The 19102-nt window shown below is 41.1% G+C and overlaps 1 protein-coding gene across 1 annotated transcript in view; it reads right to left on the bottom strand.

Annotated features, from left to right (window-relative positions):
- Window positions 1-487: 487 nt before the first annotated feature.
- SYNPO2 (synaptopodin 2) overlaps window positions 488-19102 on the bottom strand; it is a 117019-nt gene continuing 98404 nt past the window's right edge. Inside the window, exon 5 of the mRNA XM_077814417.1 lies at window positions 488-1060. Coding sequence (XP_077670543.1) covers window positions 488-1060 — 573 coding nt within the window. The remainder of the gene's footprint in view (window positions 1061-19102) is intronic.

Raw genomic sequence — 19102 nt, 5'->3', positions numbered from 1 at the left:
CCTTTCCAAAGTTTGGAATTCCATTGGAAAAATAACCTTCTGAAGTCTGGCTATGTCTGTGTCCTAAAATTCAGATATCAAATATACCCAGAAATACTACAGATCCCACCAGAAAATTTCATTTTAAAAAGCTTTTTCATTCTTTGGAAATTTCATTAACTCATCTGTAAATGTTTTTGTATTCTGTCCAATTAAAGCTTCTACATGTGCTTTGTCAGAAGCACATTGATTATCCCACCTACACAAATTTGACCTTTTTAAAAACGAACAAAAAACCTGTCGCCTGGGAATAAAATGGAATCTAGTCTAGAACTGAAACCCCTGAAATATCATGAAAACTGCACCCTTCTACAAAACTTCCTCATTCTTTCAGTTCAGAAACTGTCAGCCAGCAAGAAGCTATTCAGACAGGTCACTTTACTCCTCCAACTGTGATCTAAGGCTGGTGAAGCTGGCAGGAAGGAAATATGCCAGGTTCTTCTGTCTTTCATGTTTGTTGCTTCCATCCCCTTGGATGTGGATTGTAGTTTGAGTTGGCCATTGACAGGCAGTAGTCGGACCTGGAATCCATGGACATCATGTCAGGATCCGTTCGGGATCGCTGACCATAATATGCATACTGAAGCTGAGAGCCACGCTGAAAAGTGGAGTTGGGGGCAGACATGCTGCTCTTTGGTGGGGATGTGATACCAGACTGCCTCGTTCCAAATGATGCAAAGCTAGCATAAACACCTGGGCCTGGAGGCACACAGGAAACCCTTTGTTTCCAATCATCCGGTGGCTCAGGGAGTGTTTTCCTGCGAGCAGCTGATACTACATTAGTAACAATGGATTCTTGAATGTTTTGGGGGCCAAAAGCATCATCCACTAGGCCAAGAGGGGACTTGGCTGCTGCTTCCCAGGGAGTCAATCTCTTGCCAGGCTTGTCAGCTGCTGCTGCTGGTTTGCTGAAGTAACCAGGGCCAGGTTGGAACATCACAGGTGAAGCGAGGGACATGGCTCGAGAGGCGAGCGAAGAAGGCCTCTCAGGAAGTGATAATGAGCAGCCACTGCCTCTTTCCTAAGAACAACAAAACCTCAAATATAACCACAATAATTGAATATCAATGACAGAAGCCCTTTTCCTTCATTTCCAAACTGAAGCGAATTATTGTTGGGCTACTGGCATACAGTTTAGCATGTTAGTATATGAGAGAGTACAAGAACTTGCCGGCAGCATAAGGAACAGCTCTCTAAAAACACGTCACCCTACATGTAGCTGTGTGTGTGTGTGTGAGTGAGAGAGAGAGAGAGAGAATTCAAGTGTTTGGGAAAGACACCAGATTGATAGACCTGAAGAAGTCTTCTATTAATGAACAGGTACAGTATGGATAGCAACACTGTAAGCTTCTCTCCACCTCCTCTACCCTGCTAATATGCCCCGTCCTCCCCAATAGGTGGAAAAGGAGATGGGTGGGAAACTGCTCTTACCAGTCTGACTATATCTACAGGATGCAGGCATAAACTTACTTACTTGGTAATTGGCTCTGTCCAATAGATCTAGCCAAGAATGTATTTTATCCATTCTATATTAAGGAGCTCTTTTCCACTGAAATTATTAAATTTATCATGGGTGGCAAGGGGACAAAAATGACTGAAAAAAACTAAAAATGCCAATGCAATAATTTGCCTAATTCCATTGTAGGACATTACTTAACCTTGCTCCTTTTAAATGACAGTGCCCTAAAAATTTCAGAACACTCTGACCCATTTTTAGGAGAAATCCATTCATATTCCACAAATCCTAATCTTCTTAGTAATGCAGCACTTTCAAACAAAAAATCTGTTCACGAGAAGGGTTTTGTCCTCAGCAGTCTTCATTCAGCAATATACAGTACAAGTACCCCATTTTTGCATGCATGCCAAATGTGCACTCTGCATCAGACAAATCACATGGTTCCTAAATTAGGAAGAACAATATGGACAGAGACTACTTAACTGGCTACATCCTCTGATTCATACCCTGAAGTCTGGGAACAGCCTTTAATTCCCATACTTTGTTTGAAATCAGGCATTAAAGTCCAGATCCTCAAAGGTATTTAGGAACAGAACTCCCATTGATTTCAACGGGAATTAGGATCCTAAATACCTTTGAGGATCTGGCTATAAGTGGCCAAGGGCTTTGCTATGTGTCTATCCTGAAAACAGTGGCCTGAATTACCTTTCCTATATAACTTTCAAAGACCAGGGGCTTAACCTAAACTAAGCCTCCTGGAGTCAACAAGAGCCTGAATCATGCACAGTGAAGATTTATCCATTAATGATTTTGTTTAGTATTCAATATTGTTAATGCCATACTTCACTTTTTTTCTAGGCCCTTCCATCAGAGGATCTATATGCACTCAGCAAAATTTAATGACCTATATATCATATTATTAGATCCATTTCAGAGATATGGAAACTGAGACAGGAATGGCTCAATTTTCAAAGTTCCTGAGCATCTGCAGTTTTTATTGATTACAATACGTTTGTTCAGTCACTACCTATTAAAACCTAGGCCATCAGTGACATAGCAAAGGTTTCATAGTGAGTTTTTGGCAGACTCCACCTCTGTTTTACAAGAAGACAATCCTCCTTGCCCATTTGAGCTAATCCCCAGCTATCCCCAACATCAGAAAGAAATGCCACACACTTATTAACGCCCTCCCATAACAAATGGCAATTTTCCATCTTGAGAAAAGAACTGTACTTTGTACACTTGAGTTCAATTAACTTTTAACCTATAAGGGTGCACATTGATGTATGAGTCACCAAACAAACTAACTTTTACCTGGATAGGACTCAGCTTGGCACTCAAAATGTACACTTTAAATAGAAAAGGAAAAATTATTCTTTCTTACCCTACAGAAACACAGGGGAATATAGTTATTTTGCCTATGGATTAAATGATCATACCATTAACAGTGAGTTGGAGTTCTTCCGGATCTTCATATCATGAAAGGGCAGCACCTGTAAATGGCTTTCTGTTCAGTAGCAATCACAATGCAGATAGATAGGTGTTCTCTGTGGCCAGATTGGCCCATGTGTGTCCTCCAATCAGAATTAAGGATTCCCCTCCACCCACCTTCTAGCTACTACAAATGCTCTCCTCAGTTGGTAGCACAGTCAATTGCTTTCTTGGCAAGTAAAGTTCATATGCTTCATTTAACCACTTGGCAAGAAAAGAAATTTTAAAAGGTTGTGAACTTATAAAGAATTCTGTGCAATCTGAGACACAATTTCTATTAAATAAATTACTCTGACAACCTGAACAGTGACACTGTTTACAAGATAAGATTGTAAAGGTGGCAGGGGGGAGTTCCCATCTGAATTAGCAGGTCATCAGAGAGTTCCAGATTGTTGTCTCTGCTGAACAGAAAACCATTTTACAGTTAAGGAAAATTTCCCTTTCTGTTCAATGGAGCTTCCAGTTTAGACAGAAGAGTTCTAAGTCCATCAGACCATGTAGGATCCCAGAGATAAGTAGGGGATGGGAAGTATACTATTCAGAGAATTGCTGTCATAAGGATCTGACATTCAAAGGCAGTATTAGCTGAAGATGCTATGCTTGTCTGTCATGTTTGGAGAAGGTCTCTAGAGCCTTCCAAGTTGCTGCTGTCATGGTTTTGACTGCAGAGGTACCTTCTTGTTCTGCCCAGCCCTGGTAGAGTGGGACTTAATCTTAAAAAAATAATAATAATAAAAAATCCTATCCAATAGAAATTGATAGGCCAATGAAATACATTCAATAATCCATCTAACAAGTGTCCCCATTCCATGACATGAAGATGAGGCCTTCAGAGATGCAGAGCAGATAAAATTTAATGGCCTAGAGCATGTTGGATTAGGGTAAAAATTTTTTTTTAAGAGGGGGAGTATCAGAATAGGAAGTAAAAATTGTTGGAAAATCAAACATTACCTCAGTTAGGATACTGGAAACCCTTCTGAGGACAGCTTTATCATGGTATAGGGTGAGGAAGGGGAACTGATAGAAGACAGCTGAAAGTAACCTTGTAGAAGAGAATTTCTAGGGATATTGTAGATAGGAGCTCAAAAGGAGAATAGCACATGGCTTTGACAACCAGATTTAGGTCCCAGAAAAACCATGCTTTACCAACTCAAGGGCTTAATTTGTTCATAACTAAGAAGAACCTCATGATCAAGGGGTGGTAACCAAAATTCTTTCCAGTCACAGGCCCTCTAGGCCCTCTAATGGCTCCCAAAGCATACATTTATCTTTTTAAGAGTTGTCGCAGAAAAAGGAGAATCTATGCTACTGAGAACTGGGATGGAATGACATTCTTTGGCTTGCACTATTTGAAAAAATATTCCAAGTAATTTAATATGCCTTAGACATGGAGGATTTTGCTCACAAATGAGCATATTATTCATATTGTCTTGCAGTTCTGCCCTTCAGATGACAAACCTTTTGGAAGAGTGTCTCTGGATTTGGGAGTAATATTAGACGTTGGGGGAAGAGGTCCAGATTGGTAAATGGGAAGAAAGGATGGGTTTATCCATTGTGCCTCAAGAATGATGCATCTGATCATCCTTTGCAAAGTTAGTGATAGTTAGTTAGATAGATAGATAGATTGCTTGAACTTAGTTCTGTCCCCTCCCCCTTTTGTGAGACTTTGGGGGATAAAATGACTGGGTAGGAATGCAGGTAATGTCATCCTTAACCCTGAGAGGGAGAACATATCAAGTACTTAAGCTTTTCTGTCCTTGTATCTACTGGAGTAAGGGATTGCCCAGTGAATCCCCTGTGAGATGAAAAGGTCCATGATTGGTTCTCACTGGGGAATCCATCATCTGGAATATTTAGGAATACAATTTCCATGCCCCCAGGTACAGTGGAGTGACTGAGCCACTACTGGTGCTGGAAAGCATTGGACAAATGAATCACCTTCAAGGTGGATAGGTGAGATTCTTTTCTACCTCTGAACCAGTACAGCTTCCCAAAACAGATGCTGATATTTATCTTTTATTTTCATTTCTTGTCCATTTACCCAAAATAGTATTTGCATCTTTCATTATTTTCTGTTTGTTAGACTAACATATATGGGTTTGTCATTAGCCAATTGGATTCATGCTCCATCCTACATACTGTATGAGTAGCCACCACTTGAGAGATACTCTGGAGGTGCTGGAAAGAAGGATCGGGTAATCTATAGAATGGTGTCTCTTGTCCCAATGCAATACCAGAAATCTCCTGTTGAGAGTTTTATCCTGGATCAGGTACATGATCTGTATTACTGAGACTATTCAACGATTAATTCTCTCATGATGGTGAGGAACAAATCACTTTGCCTCATAGAGAAGGAAATTCCCAGTCCAAGATCAAACCCAGAATAATTGTCACCTGACTAAACACAACACAATGAGTTTGCCAACTCTAGCTGATTCACACACAAAAAATGGAGTTCTAGTAGCATATTCAGGCCTGTTTTGGCTTTCTTGGACTGCTTGAATTCTTAATACTTTCCCTGAGCTAACATTAGCAATTACTTAAGTTTAGACAACTTCCTGATGAAGTCATTTGGCTCCTCAAGATTAAAATGTATGTGAGAATGGCATTCCTCTTGATCTACTCAGGAGACAGATGAAGTAACCTCTCCTTCCTTGGAGGAGGAGCCAAGGTTCCCCCTCTCCCCCGGTCATTTCCATGTAAGTTTAAATCTCTTTAACGGAAGTATGCTTTTCTGGATCCTGAGGGGAAGGATTTTTCCAGGACGTATTCTTTGGAAAGAGGCTGAAATAAGCAAGAACAAATTTGCCCTTCTTGGTGAGAGGCTTATGGAATTCCACTATTTTGGGACATAGCTAGGAGGTTGGAAATGATCCTGCCACTGTCTAGGTGGGTACTTACCTCAGAACACACTCCACCACACTCCTGAACCTTGGATTTGTCTGTCTGGTTCTCCAGTGTGGAGAAAGGCACTACCATCATTACCTTGTGTCTTGGACTAACTGCAATCCTAAAGTAATGTGCCTATAGTTGTTGCGGAGAGAGGCTCTGACAGAAGTTGCTGACTGAATTCTCTATGGTGTTCAGTGAGAGACTGGTGGTGATTCTGTTGAAGTTAGGTAGAGCAGAAATTTGAGAGCCAAGCTCATGTTCCCAGAAGAGGAAAATATCTTTGACTACAGGGTACCTCAGTTATACTGGACCAGAAATTTTTCTGAACAGAAATAGCAGCCACCTTCTAGTAAAAACAGAAAATAATTCTGTTTCATTCCCTCTGTTCTTGCTACTATTTTTTTTTTAAATTTCTTGGGCTTTTTAAAATTAATGGGCCTGACTGTGTGCTTTCTTATACTGGTGCAAATCAGGAATAGCTCTATTGAAGTCAGTTTGTATAAAATAGGTGCAACTGTGTGAGAGAAATCAGACCCAAAATAAATCAGTAAGGCTGGACTCATAAATTAGAAAAATAAATACTGGCGGTCAAAGCATGAAGTCAGTACATGGTTTTTACTCTCCTTATCCAAACAAAGCCTAGTTTCAGTGAGATTAGAACTGAACTGAATAAGGATTGAGTAAAACCTGAGAAAGGATCTCAAGAATTGACCCTAAGAGGAAAATTGTCAATTACAATGTAATTCATCATAATTCAAAATGTACAGACATTTAAATAGGAAATTAATTTGTGTTCCTGGCCACAATTTACAATATGTGGCAAAACCTGTTTTACTTCTTTAGTGTACATTGCTATCTGAACTAAATGTATGATGCAGTGATTAGTTTAGCTATTCATAAAGGTGTAATGAATAACTACACAGAAATTCCATTTTAGGCAGTTACTCCTAGTACCTCCAATGATTTCAGTGGAGATACTGTATGTTTTCACTGATGTAGCAGAACACAACTTGGCTCTAGGGTCCTGACCATAAAAAGACTTGTATACATGCTTAATTTCATGCACAGTGAGTAGTCCCATTGAATTCAATGGGACTACTCGCATTCTGTAAAGTTAAACATGTGCATAGGTCTTTGCAGGGTAAGGGTCTAAAGTTGTATTGGCTATACTGTACTAAGTCGATATTATGCAATATGGTATTTTATCTTTATGCTTCATATGTCTGATAAGAAATGTAACTTCATGGACTGGATTTGCAATAGTATTTGTGCAAGTTTTTGCAGTTTTACAGAGAAAACCATAAAACAAAATGAAATAGTTATTTTCTTCTTGGGGCCAAGTCAGAAACCCATTTAAATCAATGAGGGTTTTTCCATTTGTTTTTGGGGGATGGTGGTGTTTGATTCTACTGTCACTACTGTACTAGGGAAGGAAAGAAGTCTCTTTTTAACAATTTTTCAACTTTGTTTTACTATGGAGTTTTAAATGAATATATTGTTTGCTGAGCTGACAAGGTTCTGAGGGCCTGATTCTGTCATGTGAACTTTATATCAGTGTAACCCCATTGATTCAATTTGCACTGGTGTAACACTAGAATCAGGCCCTGAATTCCTCTCTATATCCATAGAAGTAATAAAGCACAGGCAGTAACAGTACAAGATTATCCACTGTGCCCTGCCAATATGCCTCCATCCTTACCTCACGTTCACCTACCCACTAAGTCCTTGGCCTCCCAGCTGAGACTTCCAACAAGTCTTCCAATTGGTGCCAAATATGGTGGTGGCTGTTGTAATGAAGACCATTATTCACTAGCAATCTGCACACCTCTGTGTGTGTGTGTGTGTGTATAATTACATAAAATCAGGTAATAATTTTGCAGTCACTTTCTCAGTTTCTGAGTAAGAATACTTCTATTTTGTCTGCTTCCACGCTGTTCTGGAATTGCATACTCCCTAGGCTTCATTGCCGAAAGATGCTCCATCTGCTTACACACTTCAAAAAACAGACCTTTAAGGATTTTCAGGAATGTGTAATTTATGCTAAAAACACAAGCATATCTCCTATTTTTTCACAGGTAAAGACTGGGAGATGATACGTTAATTTTATATTGTTGTCATTAGAATTACTACTTTGTCACTAGAAGAGATGGGCCTGAACCAAAACGCTGGACCTAAGCATTCCTGAAATTGGATCAAAATCCAGATTTTAAATGCATGACTGACTCCTATCAGTAATGGGCTATTCAGAACTCTGGACTTAACCACACGAACTCATGGCTCATGCCAATCTTTAGTCACTAGAATTCACTCACAATTCATTTACCAGACAGTGTTAACTGAGCACAGTGATACTCAACCTCTTGTTCTCAATCCATATTCTGTTCTTCAAGATCCATCAAGCAGTTTTTATTATGTCATGGCTTGGAATGTAGCTGGCCTTACGTAGAATATACAAAACAGAGATGACACATGAAGCAATGGGGAAAGTAACAGGCAAACAGAGAAGAATTAGCAATCTCTTCCTTTCCCTGAAGCATTAAATAAATAAATTTAGAAGAAGGGAGATCGAGAAAAAACTCCCTTTTAGCCTTCCCTTCCACCAGCCAGAAAGGGAGCATGGAAAGAGAAGGGATATGGCATCAAATGAAGCAGCAGAAAGCTACAAAATAATCACAATACCTTGGGGATATCCTGTTGCAATGTTTTCGTCTTCGTGTGATGAAAGAACATCATGATGTTGTGTGTGATGTTGCAACATCATGACAAGTCAGAATGTCACTCTGTGATTAGTCTGTGCTTTTCCATTAGTCTGGTTGAAGCTCTTCAGGAAAGAATACCACTGCCCTACAATAGTTACTGAATGGAGGCAATGGTTTTTAGATAAGAGGAGGATGAAAGACAAATAAGTTGTCTACCAGAATCATAGGGAATCCCTAGAGCTGCAATTGGCTTCTCCAGCATACACGAGAACAGTTGAAAGGCTTGTTACATTAACATTTAAAAAAGAAAAGTATTTATAAATGTGTTCAATAAAGCAAACATTTATTTTACCATATACATATCTTTAATATATTTGAAGTGTATATTCCTATACACTAAAGCAAAGGTAGCATTATTCCCAAAAGTAATTTACTGAATTAGGTATATAGAGGTGAATCAATGCACACACAATTATTATTTGTGTGTGTGTGTGTGTATATACATAGAAAATGTGTGTCTATGTCTATATGATTTGTGAAATAGACACAAGTAATTTGGAAACACCATAATATGGAGCTAAGCATTATTTATTAGGTATGAATTAGGCATCCGAGCTCCAATTTTAGTGTAGGGGGAGAACAAGGTGCCTAAGTAAGGAATTCTCAGAAGCCAGCAAGCCAGGCAGGGAGGAGTCCATCTCCACTTGGGATTCTCATCCATAAACCCTCTCCTGGAATCAGAGAGACGGAGATTCCCCACCCACTGTAGCTCATAGTTCAGTGCTTAGCACTGTCCTGAGATGTGGGAGACTTGTTTCCAAATCCCTGCTCTGCCTGATTTGGAGTTGAAATTCAGAGACATGAATCCAGATTCTCCCACATGTCAGAAAAGTGCTTTTACACCCCCAGTTATGTCCCCTGTTGAAGTTATTCCATGTTGTATAAATAATTAAATATTCATTGGGCCAGAGACAGAGAGAGAGGAAAAAGCAAGAGATTGACTCAATAGACCAGTAGTTAGGGCATTCAGCTGAGATGAGGGAGAGTCAGGGTCAAATCCCTGCTTTGGTGGAGAGTTAATTATTTATACAAAGTGGAACCACTTCAACAGGAGAGACTGAGAGTGCCCTATCCCAGAATACCCCATATCCTGGGTGTTTAGGAAACTGTCCTGGGAGACCTGTGTTCAAGGCCATCCTCCAAATAAGGGAGAGTGTCCTTAACATCTGGGCTGTTGGCTATAATGTGGGGTGCACGTGCTCGCCCTGGCTGTCCTTTGTTTTGTTTGAGTTAGGTGTACTCAGAGCATGCCTACTGGATTGGGCCCTGCAGGCAAGATAGGCATGCAATTGTCTGGTTTGAGAATCCCACTGGCGGTGAGGCGTGACCCAGGATGCCAAGCAGCTCAGTGGCATCAGGATTTAGGCAGCTTGTTCAAGCTCACCAGTGGAAACTGATGTGCATATAGGGTTAGGTGGTAGCTTTGTGGTTTTGTCAGTGTTAATGGTGCCTTATTGCTGGATTCAGACACCTAAAGAGGCAGTTAGGTGTCTAAGTCCTTTTGTGAATCTAGTCCTTAAGAACCTACATCGTTCTCAGAGAAAGTCAATGGGACTTGGGCTCCTAACTGCTCAAGTCACTTTTGAAAAGGGAGTTTTAGGCTTCTATGTCACTTTGGGATTTTGAAAATTTTGCCCCAGTCCATAATTCCATGTCAAAGGCATGTTCAATCCTGAACTAACATTGGCCTCCAGATGGAATATATGCAGAGTACCAGTATTGCAGAAGAAGGAGAAAAGAAGGAGGGAGGAAAGGGGGGAGGTTGTGCCACTGCAAAGGATGTGCCGCTTTTCCAGCTTTTAAAGGCCCAAAGTGGCGTCACCCATTTCAGGGGCATTTTACATTGCACAGTAATAAAAATTTCAAGCTATAAATGCAACCATTGGGAAGGTGGGGGGAGAGGGGCTTGATTTGACTGCCCCTGAACCAAGGTTTCCAGGCTCCATGGTTCTAGAGAAGCTCACCACACAGGCTGCACTGGAGCTCAGGGCATTCCCATTTATAGAGAATTTCAAAATTTTTGGTTTTCATTCCAAATCCAAAGGAACCCAAGTTTCAAAATATCTAAATCCTCTGCAAAATGGAATTCCCTTTCTCTGCACAGCTCTACTGCTAACCACAGACAAGTCAGATATTGACTTAGCTCAGTATTCTTTAAGCAAAGGAAAATGGTTGCTTTGGTTTATCACATAACTTTCACATCAGATCTGATTGTAAAAACACAATAAAGTTTTATCTGTAATATGCAAGGGACTGGAGATTCTTTTGGCTCACAGAAATCCCTATTTTCAATTAAACAGAGGAGTGGACATGGCATATTTCCCAGAGGAAAGAGCATTTGCTGCCACCTATTGGAGTTTAACAGTAGCATGTTCAGTGTGCATGTGTAAGTTCTGGTTAACTAGGATAAGAAACCAAAGAGCGTTTCAAAATAGGTGCAGTATATGAGTCTGGGTGGTTTATGTTCTGGCTAGAAAACTATTAATGATTTAAGCTGTGTGAGCTCCACTTAAAGGCCAAATCCTGTACTGACCAAAACTAAAGAGCTGTGTCTGGAAGAAGGCTAACCACCAGCTGTCCCAGGTACTTATCACTGGTTACTCTGGTGACTGAAGAAGAGTCATTATTTTTGCTCCAAATGGCTATTGTGGCTGGATTTTGGGGGTAAAGAGGATTCCCCAGTGCCATCCTTGCACTCAGTTCATACCACATCCATATATTGTCCTTACACTCCATGGTACAAAGTTGGTGTGTACAGGGGAAAAGTCAGGAGTGTGCATACACCATAGAAATTTGTGTAGGCTATAGATGCATACAGCTGTGATCCTTCTCTGATCACCTGCTATGAACCACTGCCTCCCCACACACACACACACATTCTCTATCCTGCCATGGAAAGTGAAATAGGATTGCCCCTGCCCCCCATAGTGCATATGTATTTTTAAAACAAACATGGATCTAAAATAGTAGTTTCTGTCTCCCCTGTGCTGTATGGACAATGAAGCAATCTTAAATGAATACAAAAATAAAGGTGCTGAGTAAATGACTCTGTCCCAAAGTGCAAAACATAAATACAAAACACACAGTATATTCTAGGCAGGGCTGGTAGTTCCATCTACTGTAATGTTGTCCAGCACTTTCCACTATAAAGACCTTGTTTTCAGTTGCTTATAACTTTGCCAGTATGTAACCATTTTAGCTGAACATTTTCATGTGTGGTGTCTGCCTCAGACTGATTTCTTTTGGAAGATTTTAGTCAAAATAGTTCAGCTGTTTTAGAGAATGAGCTTTGGGGAAAAGACATTGTTTTGCTCATTATAACATTTTCTGGTGATCTGTTATTTAAAAAGCTCTAGTGCCCCCATGCTTTGGAGCAGGAATTTGAAATGTGGCAGGAAGTGGCCTTTGTGTCATGGATGTGCATTTGCATACCCTGGAAAATATGCTAAAATTTGGCCAAGATATAAGCCTTTGAAAAATTGTAGAGCGCACATTTTCAGTACAGACTTCAGGAAATTTAGCTGCTAAAATCCAGGAAGAGTCTATCTGGGGCAGAGCAGAGTTTTCCCTGCAACTGGGCTGCTGAGTGTCATGCTAGGTCCAGCTCTAGGCACCTAAACTAAGAACAAGGAGATTCTCTCTCTGTGCTCTCAATGACCTGGACCAAGGCAGTGGGGAGGTGGAAGCTGCCTGATTCAAATGAAGACGAGACAAGAGCTGGACCAACAGGGGTTGGGGAAAGAAGTTGAGACAAGGTGCCTTGGGAAAGAGGGACACTGGGACTGGGAGAAGGAGGTGGGAAAAGACTGGGACTGGCTGGGTAAGGAGATTGCAAGCCATGGAGGGAAATGGGAATGGGGGCAGAGCCAGTAGGGTGGAAGGAGACTGAGCTCAGAAGGGGGGGAACTGGGACTAGCTGGGTGAGGATATTGCGACTCTGAGGGGGAGACTGGGACTAGATAGGTGGGGAGAATGGGACTGGGATGATGAGCCAGGCATGGGGAAAAGAAAAGACTGGGACAAGCTGGAGTAGAAGTCACACTTGGTGGAGAGAGGGCAGAAGAGTCTGTGCCACTGGAACACACTCCCCTCCAGACCTGGAATGGAACCCATGATGTCTGACTCTGAGTCTCACCATTCCTCTATGGTGAAACCCACTGGCAAAGTGTCTCATTCCCTTCTGTTGCTAGCCCACATAGAGAATGACAATCTACTACTGTTGTCAGTTACTCCATTAGCTCAAGTGGCAGAGATCTGAGTGGTGGATCTAATGTTCCAACCATGATGATGACGCGTGTGGGTGTCAATATAATGCCACGTGAAGGAATTTTTCAGTTTTTTCAGTTTGCTTTTTTTTTTAAAACCTAGAAAATTACCTGCACAAAAATCTGTGTTAAAAGAACATTATTAAGGTCACAGAGTTGAACACGCAAAAATTAGGAAATGTCAGAATGTAGGTTGCCTGTGAAGAATGCGATTTGTTGGGGAAGAGTCAACATGGTTCTTGCAAAGGGAAATCATGCCTCATCAATCTACTAGAATTCTTCGACGGGGTCAACAAACATGTGGACTAGGGTGAACAAGTGGATAAAGAATGCTTAGATTTTGAGAAAGCCTTTGACAAGGTGCTTTACCAAAGGCTCTTAAGCAAAGTAAGCTGTCATGGGATAAGATATTGCTCCCCTGGATCAGTAACTGATTAAAAGATAGGAAACAAAAATTAGGAATAAGCGGTTTCAGCAGGGAGAGAGGTAAATAGTGGTGTGCCTGAGGGGTCTCTACTGGGACCAGTACTGCTCAACATATTCATAAATGATCTGGAAAAAGGGGTAGAGAGTGAGGGGCAAAATTTGCAGATGATACAGAACTACTCAAGATAGTTAAGTCCAAAGCTGACTGTGAAGCTTTACAAAGGAATCTCATAAAACTGGGTGAATGGGCAATAACATGGCAGTTGAAATTCAGTGTGGATAAATGCAAAGTAATACACATTGGAAAACCAAATTCCAACTGTACATATACAATTATGGGGTCTAAATTAGCTGTTGCAACTCAAAAAAGAGATCTTGGCGTCATTATGGATAGTTCTCTGAAAACATTCACTCAATGTGCAGCAATAGTCACAGAGTGTTGGGAATCATTAGGAAAGGGATAGATAAGACAGAAAATATCATATTGCCTCTATATAAATCCATGGCCCACATCTTGAATACTGCATGCATATCTGGTTGCCTGTATCTCAAAAAAGATACTGTGGAATTGGAAAAGGTACAGAAAAGGGCAACAAAAATGATTAGGAGTATGAAACTGCTTCCATGTTAGGAGTGATTAATAAGGCTGGGACTTTTCAGCTTGGAAAAGAAACGACTAATGGGGGATCTGATAGAGGTCTATAAAATCATGAGTGGTGTGGAGAAGGTAAATAAGGAAGTGTTATTTACTCCTTCTCATAACACAAGAACTAGGGCTCACCAAATGAAATTAATGGGCAGCAGGTTTAAAACTAACAAAAGGAAGTATTTCTTCACACAACGTACAGTCAACCTGTGGAACTCTTTGCCAGAGGATGTTGTGAAGGCCAAGACTATAACAGGGTTCAAAAAAGAACTGGATAAGTTCATGGATGATAGGTCCACCAATGGCTTATTAGCCAGGATGGGCAGGGATGCAAAACCATGCTCTGAAGTGTCCCTTGTCTTTGTTTGTCAGAAGCTGGGAATGGGCGACGGGGAATGGATCACTTGACCTGTTCTGGTCATTCCCTCTGAAGCATCTGGCATCGGAAGACAGGATACTGGGCTAGATGGACCCATTGGTCTAACCCAGTATGACTGTTCTTATGTTCTCACTTTAATTTGGCCCCTTGTTCATATGCACTACGATAGTCTTTAATTACAAGATCACATACCATTTTTTCCACGGGCCCCCTACAGTACCACCTTTTTCAGACTGCTATGTAGATAGAAAGATTAATAATAATAATTCTTTTCCACAGCTTGCTCATTTACATCTGTACTGTAATTACCTAGCAGCCCTGTAATTTATTTACCTTGTATACCCAGCAATGTGAAGGATCTCTTCCCTTTTAAAATTCCTTATCTCAAGCCATATAACAGGAATCAAGAACTCAAGCTTTAAAATAGTTACTGCTACTATATTAATTTGATTGCCTTAAACAATCAGCCTTGTGCCAGAAAATAAATCCCCAAACACAGGTTAAGAGAAGTATTTTCTCCCCTGAGTAGAGCCTCCTCAGTCTAGGGCAATGCATAGTTATTACTAATGTGTTATAAGGCTGTGAAGATCAGTATGATTATCCTTAGGTTCTGCCCACACTGAATTTCAAACTGAATTATGAACATTGGTGTGGGCAGAGAAGGGATTTTTTTCCCCAGGAACAGTGAAGACAAACACAAGGCTTGACTGGTATGGGGCTTGTCCTCGCTGTTCAGGGAATCTGCCTAGAATCACGATAGCACCACCGTTTGGTAATTACTAGCATTGCTCCAGTGAAGTAGGTAAGGGCCTGGAGGTTTGCTGCTAGAAAAGTTCCCTCCAACATAACATTTCACTGAACTTTGGGGGGCTTGTGTGAGTTTTAATTATTTTGCTGGGGAAAAAAACAAAAAGCTTCCTGCATTAAGTGCTCAGCTGGATATCACTTGTCAAACATACCTCTTGAGTAGCTCGAACTCTTTCCTTTGACTTTGTCAAGGGAGTAGGTGGTGGTTGTGGGCTATGAAGTTAGAACAGTCATATATCTTTCCAAGAAAACTGCTGGCAATGAATATATTCATAGCTTTTGAATCCACTGTTTTTGATGATCTTATTGTCAGTTTGCTTCTTTGTATAAAAATTCCAATTTTGAGCTGAATAGAGTCATTATAAGATAACATGCTGCCAGGCTGTAATAGTGAAGTCTTACACTTGCCAGGTTTAACTATAAAAGTGATCAGTAGAGTCTCGGGTGTGTGACTGTAAGCGAAGCCAGTTGCATCATGTCCAGTTATAGGGCAATGTTGGAGCAATCTGTTTTTCCATAATGAATCAATTTAAAAAAATTAAATACCATGCAAAGTCACGTAATATCAATAAAAGTCGTGAAACAGTATAGGGGAAAATCTTCCAAAGTTCTTATGGGAATCAGTGCCATTGCTTCATTGGTATTTTCCCCATCTCAGAATGTGCAATGAACTCTCCTAAGAGAGGCTGGAGCAACTGAGCATCCCTGTAAGGCTGATGGCTTGTTGAAACAAGGTCCTGGATACTCTGTACACTGTGCTTCTACATGGTCAGGCTCTCTATTATAAGGTTCCCCTTATCCTTTGCTTCCCAGTGCTCCTGAACCCCCTTGTACACTCCCTTTTGTAATGGCTCACCTTTGTACCTTTAAGAAGAATTTTGTGCAGGGGCTGTACCTCACAACACATTTATATATATGCATTTCCAGGCAGAGTATCACCCTACTGCGTGAGTCTGTCTTTTTTTAAAAAAAAAACTCACATCTTCTCCACTGATTCATGCTAGGAAAGAACACTGAGATTCCCATACATTTGAAGGCTATATGTACAGTACATGAGAAAAATCATGGCTGGTGATGGATATAACTAAGAATAAAAAAAATTGCCAGGCATAGCAAATCTAAAGGCTGGAGATCGATCAATTTCTGAAGGGCTTTAAAATGAAATTATAAACCTCCTGAATAACTTCCTAGGGCTCCTTTTTCTCGAAAGCAACCTAACGACAAAGATTGGTGAAGCCTTTTTGGGTGGTGGCTCTCCTCTTCTCCTGTTTTCACTGCCCACCCTTTCCTTGTAGCTCACGCTCCTCCTCGGCTCTGGCTTACCCTAGTTGTGGCAGTTCTTCCGTCACACAACCAGTGCTCTCCCACTTGTCACTAACACTCCCTTCTGCCTCACACTACTGCCCCTTACTTCCTATTTGTTGTCTGCTTGCTGATACCCTGGCACATTGATAATGCCTTACTTCAGACACAACCTAATTCTTCTGAACGTTCATTACAAAACCCAATGATACCAGTTTGGCAGAAAGGAAATGTGGAAATTGGCCAGAAAAGATGGAGGAAAGTATTGTTGCCTGGACGGTTGGTGGTAGCAGCACTGTGTGATGTGGCAATTTCAATATGAACCTTGTGTCTCTGGTTCCTTAATGTCTCAGGCCAAAGAAGATCAGAAGTTGCATGGAGGGTAATACAATTAGGCTACAGGGACAGAGTGAGTTGAAGGTCCCTTGTTATTCAAGTGCCTACTGCTAGCTGATCTGAGTGGCATTGGCCTCACACAAGTCTACTCATTTTCCCTGCTAGCTGTAGGAAAGGCACTGAGCCTGTGGCTACTTCAAGGTAAAGAGAATGTCAGGAGGTTAAATAGTAGGTCACCCAAGAACCATTACATGTGCATGGCCTTGATTAGACAAAGGATAGATGTAAATATATTCCACTGCAAAAACTACCCTTCATACTAGTATATTGTGAAGCCCAAAGAACTTCAGGACCAAAGGAACATGTATATCCTACTGCCATGGGACATCCTAGGGCATATTATTACTCTTACAAAATGGTTCCCTATGTCTAAGGGGCAGAAAAAGGAGGAACGAGTCTTACTTCTAACATAGTTATGTTTTTACTCTTTTTAATGTTGCACCAGAAAAAGCATTTTTCCATTTATTTCTTACTCAGTTAATTTTCACTGTCTAGGAATACAGCAAGACTCTAGGCTCCTACAGTACCAGCATATTGACAGTGGCTTTCAGGATATCTTTCTCTTTTTTAACCCAAGCTACAGCCTTGCAACCTGACCCCAACCTGACCCAAACCAACTACAAGTATCGGGGTCAGGTCAGGTCGGGTCTGAAAACAGCCTGACCATCTTGGGCTTGGAGTGGGAAGGCTCTGATCACCTCCGCTTGCCCATGTGGTTGGCATGGCAGTGGCTGCATGCCCCACACCTGCCAGCCGCCACCACCTCGCTGCACTGCACATGCTGCATTGATGCTAGGGTCAGCAGGCAGTCAAAGACGGATTGTGAGCATGGGTCATAAGAAGCAGGAATCCCCCACCAGCCAAGCCCCCAGCCCAAGGTGGCAGCACTAATACAGGTTTGGGGGGAAGTCTCATGTCCAGGTCAGGCTGGGTTGGGTATGAAAAGGACTCAACACGCTCAGGTCAGGTTTAAGTCAGCTGTCCCTGGGTCATATTCAGGTCCCAGTCAGCTTTAAAATTAGGCCCAAGCAGACTTCTAATGCATGCTGCACAAATTTATTCTGGAGGCAGAACATTTGAAGTCAGTGCTGTTTGGGAAAACAGCAGCATTTTTTGGGGGGGTGGGATGGAAACCCATTTAATCCAATTGCTTCCATGTTCTAAAACTTTCAAAAATTGCTTCTCATGGAGAAATGCCCACAGCACAAAACCCAGCTATTCAAATGGTGTCCTTTAGTTGTCTCAGAAGAAAGCCGAAGTTTGAATAGCCATGGAACCTCAGACCTAGAACTGGTCCCTCTAGAACTGGTCAGAATTTTTTTTTTCCCCATGGGAAATTTAGATTTTTTTTTTAAAACAAAACACTGAAAGTCCCAAACCCAAACAGTTTTCAATTTAGTTTTTTCAGCAGGAAGTCAAAAATTTCCATGGAAAGCAGATATTTTCCATGAAAACGTTCATTTAGTCAAAAATTGAATTTTCTGTCAACCTCCCTCCCCCCATCACCACCACCACCAGTTTTCATGGGAAAAGCTTGACCAGCCCTATTCCCTTCCGCTCAGGGTTGAAGCATAATGACAGGGAAGGGTGGAGTAGTTTATACTGCTGCTGCCTGTGCTGTGGCTGGAAGGATAAACAGCCTGCAGCATTGGGTTTGTCTATCACATTCCATGAGCACTTCATTTGTTATTAAAAAAGTATCGGAAAAAGTTTTAAAGTATACTCCAAGTATACAACATTTCTGAAGGGATACAATTTCCTCCTTAGCCACTGTCAAACAGCCAGGAGTTTGAATAGACAGTAATGGGAGGAGCCTGGATCCCTGTGTCCTTTTGAACCTTGGCACCACTAAGAGAGACCCCTTTTTTCTCACATGCCCCCACACCAGCTAGAGAAGACCACCAGAAGTTAAAAGGTTCTCTGCCAACCTCAAAAATAAAGGGACTCACAAGACTGAGATAATTTTCTTGGTAAATTTATGAGTCCTGGATTGAAGTAGCTGATTTAATGGAAACCTCTACAGAATTTAAGCTCCTCTAGCACCCTGAAGTATGCAGCATAATTTTATGTGGTAATAATTAAATACACTGAAAACAATATGAAGATCTTAAAGAATTTTTGAACCAGATCATGAACATATTGGAAGTATGTCTGCTATGGTCTGACTTTGACTTTCATAGTCAAATGTACTCATTCATTGTGCCCAAGCCAGTGTGTCCTCATCAGAATATATTAAAAATAATT

Source organism: Eretmochelys imbricata, chromosome 4 (assembly GCF_965152235.1).
Source record: "Eretmochelys imbricata isolate rEreImb1 chromosome 4, rEreImb1.hap1, whole genome shotgun sequence".
In the NCBI taxonomy this organism is placed as follows: domain Eukaryota; kingdom Metazoa; phylum Chordata; order Testudines; family Cheloniidae; genus Eretmochelys; species Eretmochelys imbricata.
This window is presented reverse-complemented; position numbering and strand designations above follow the sequence as displayed.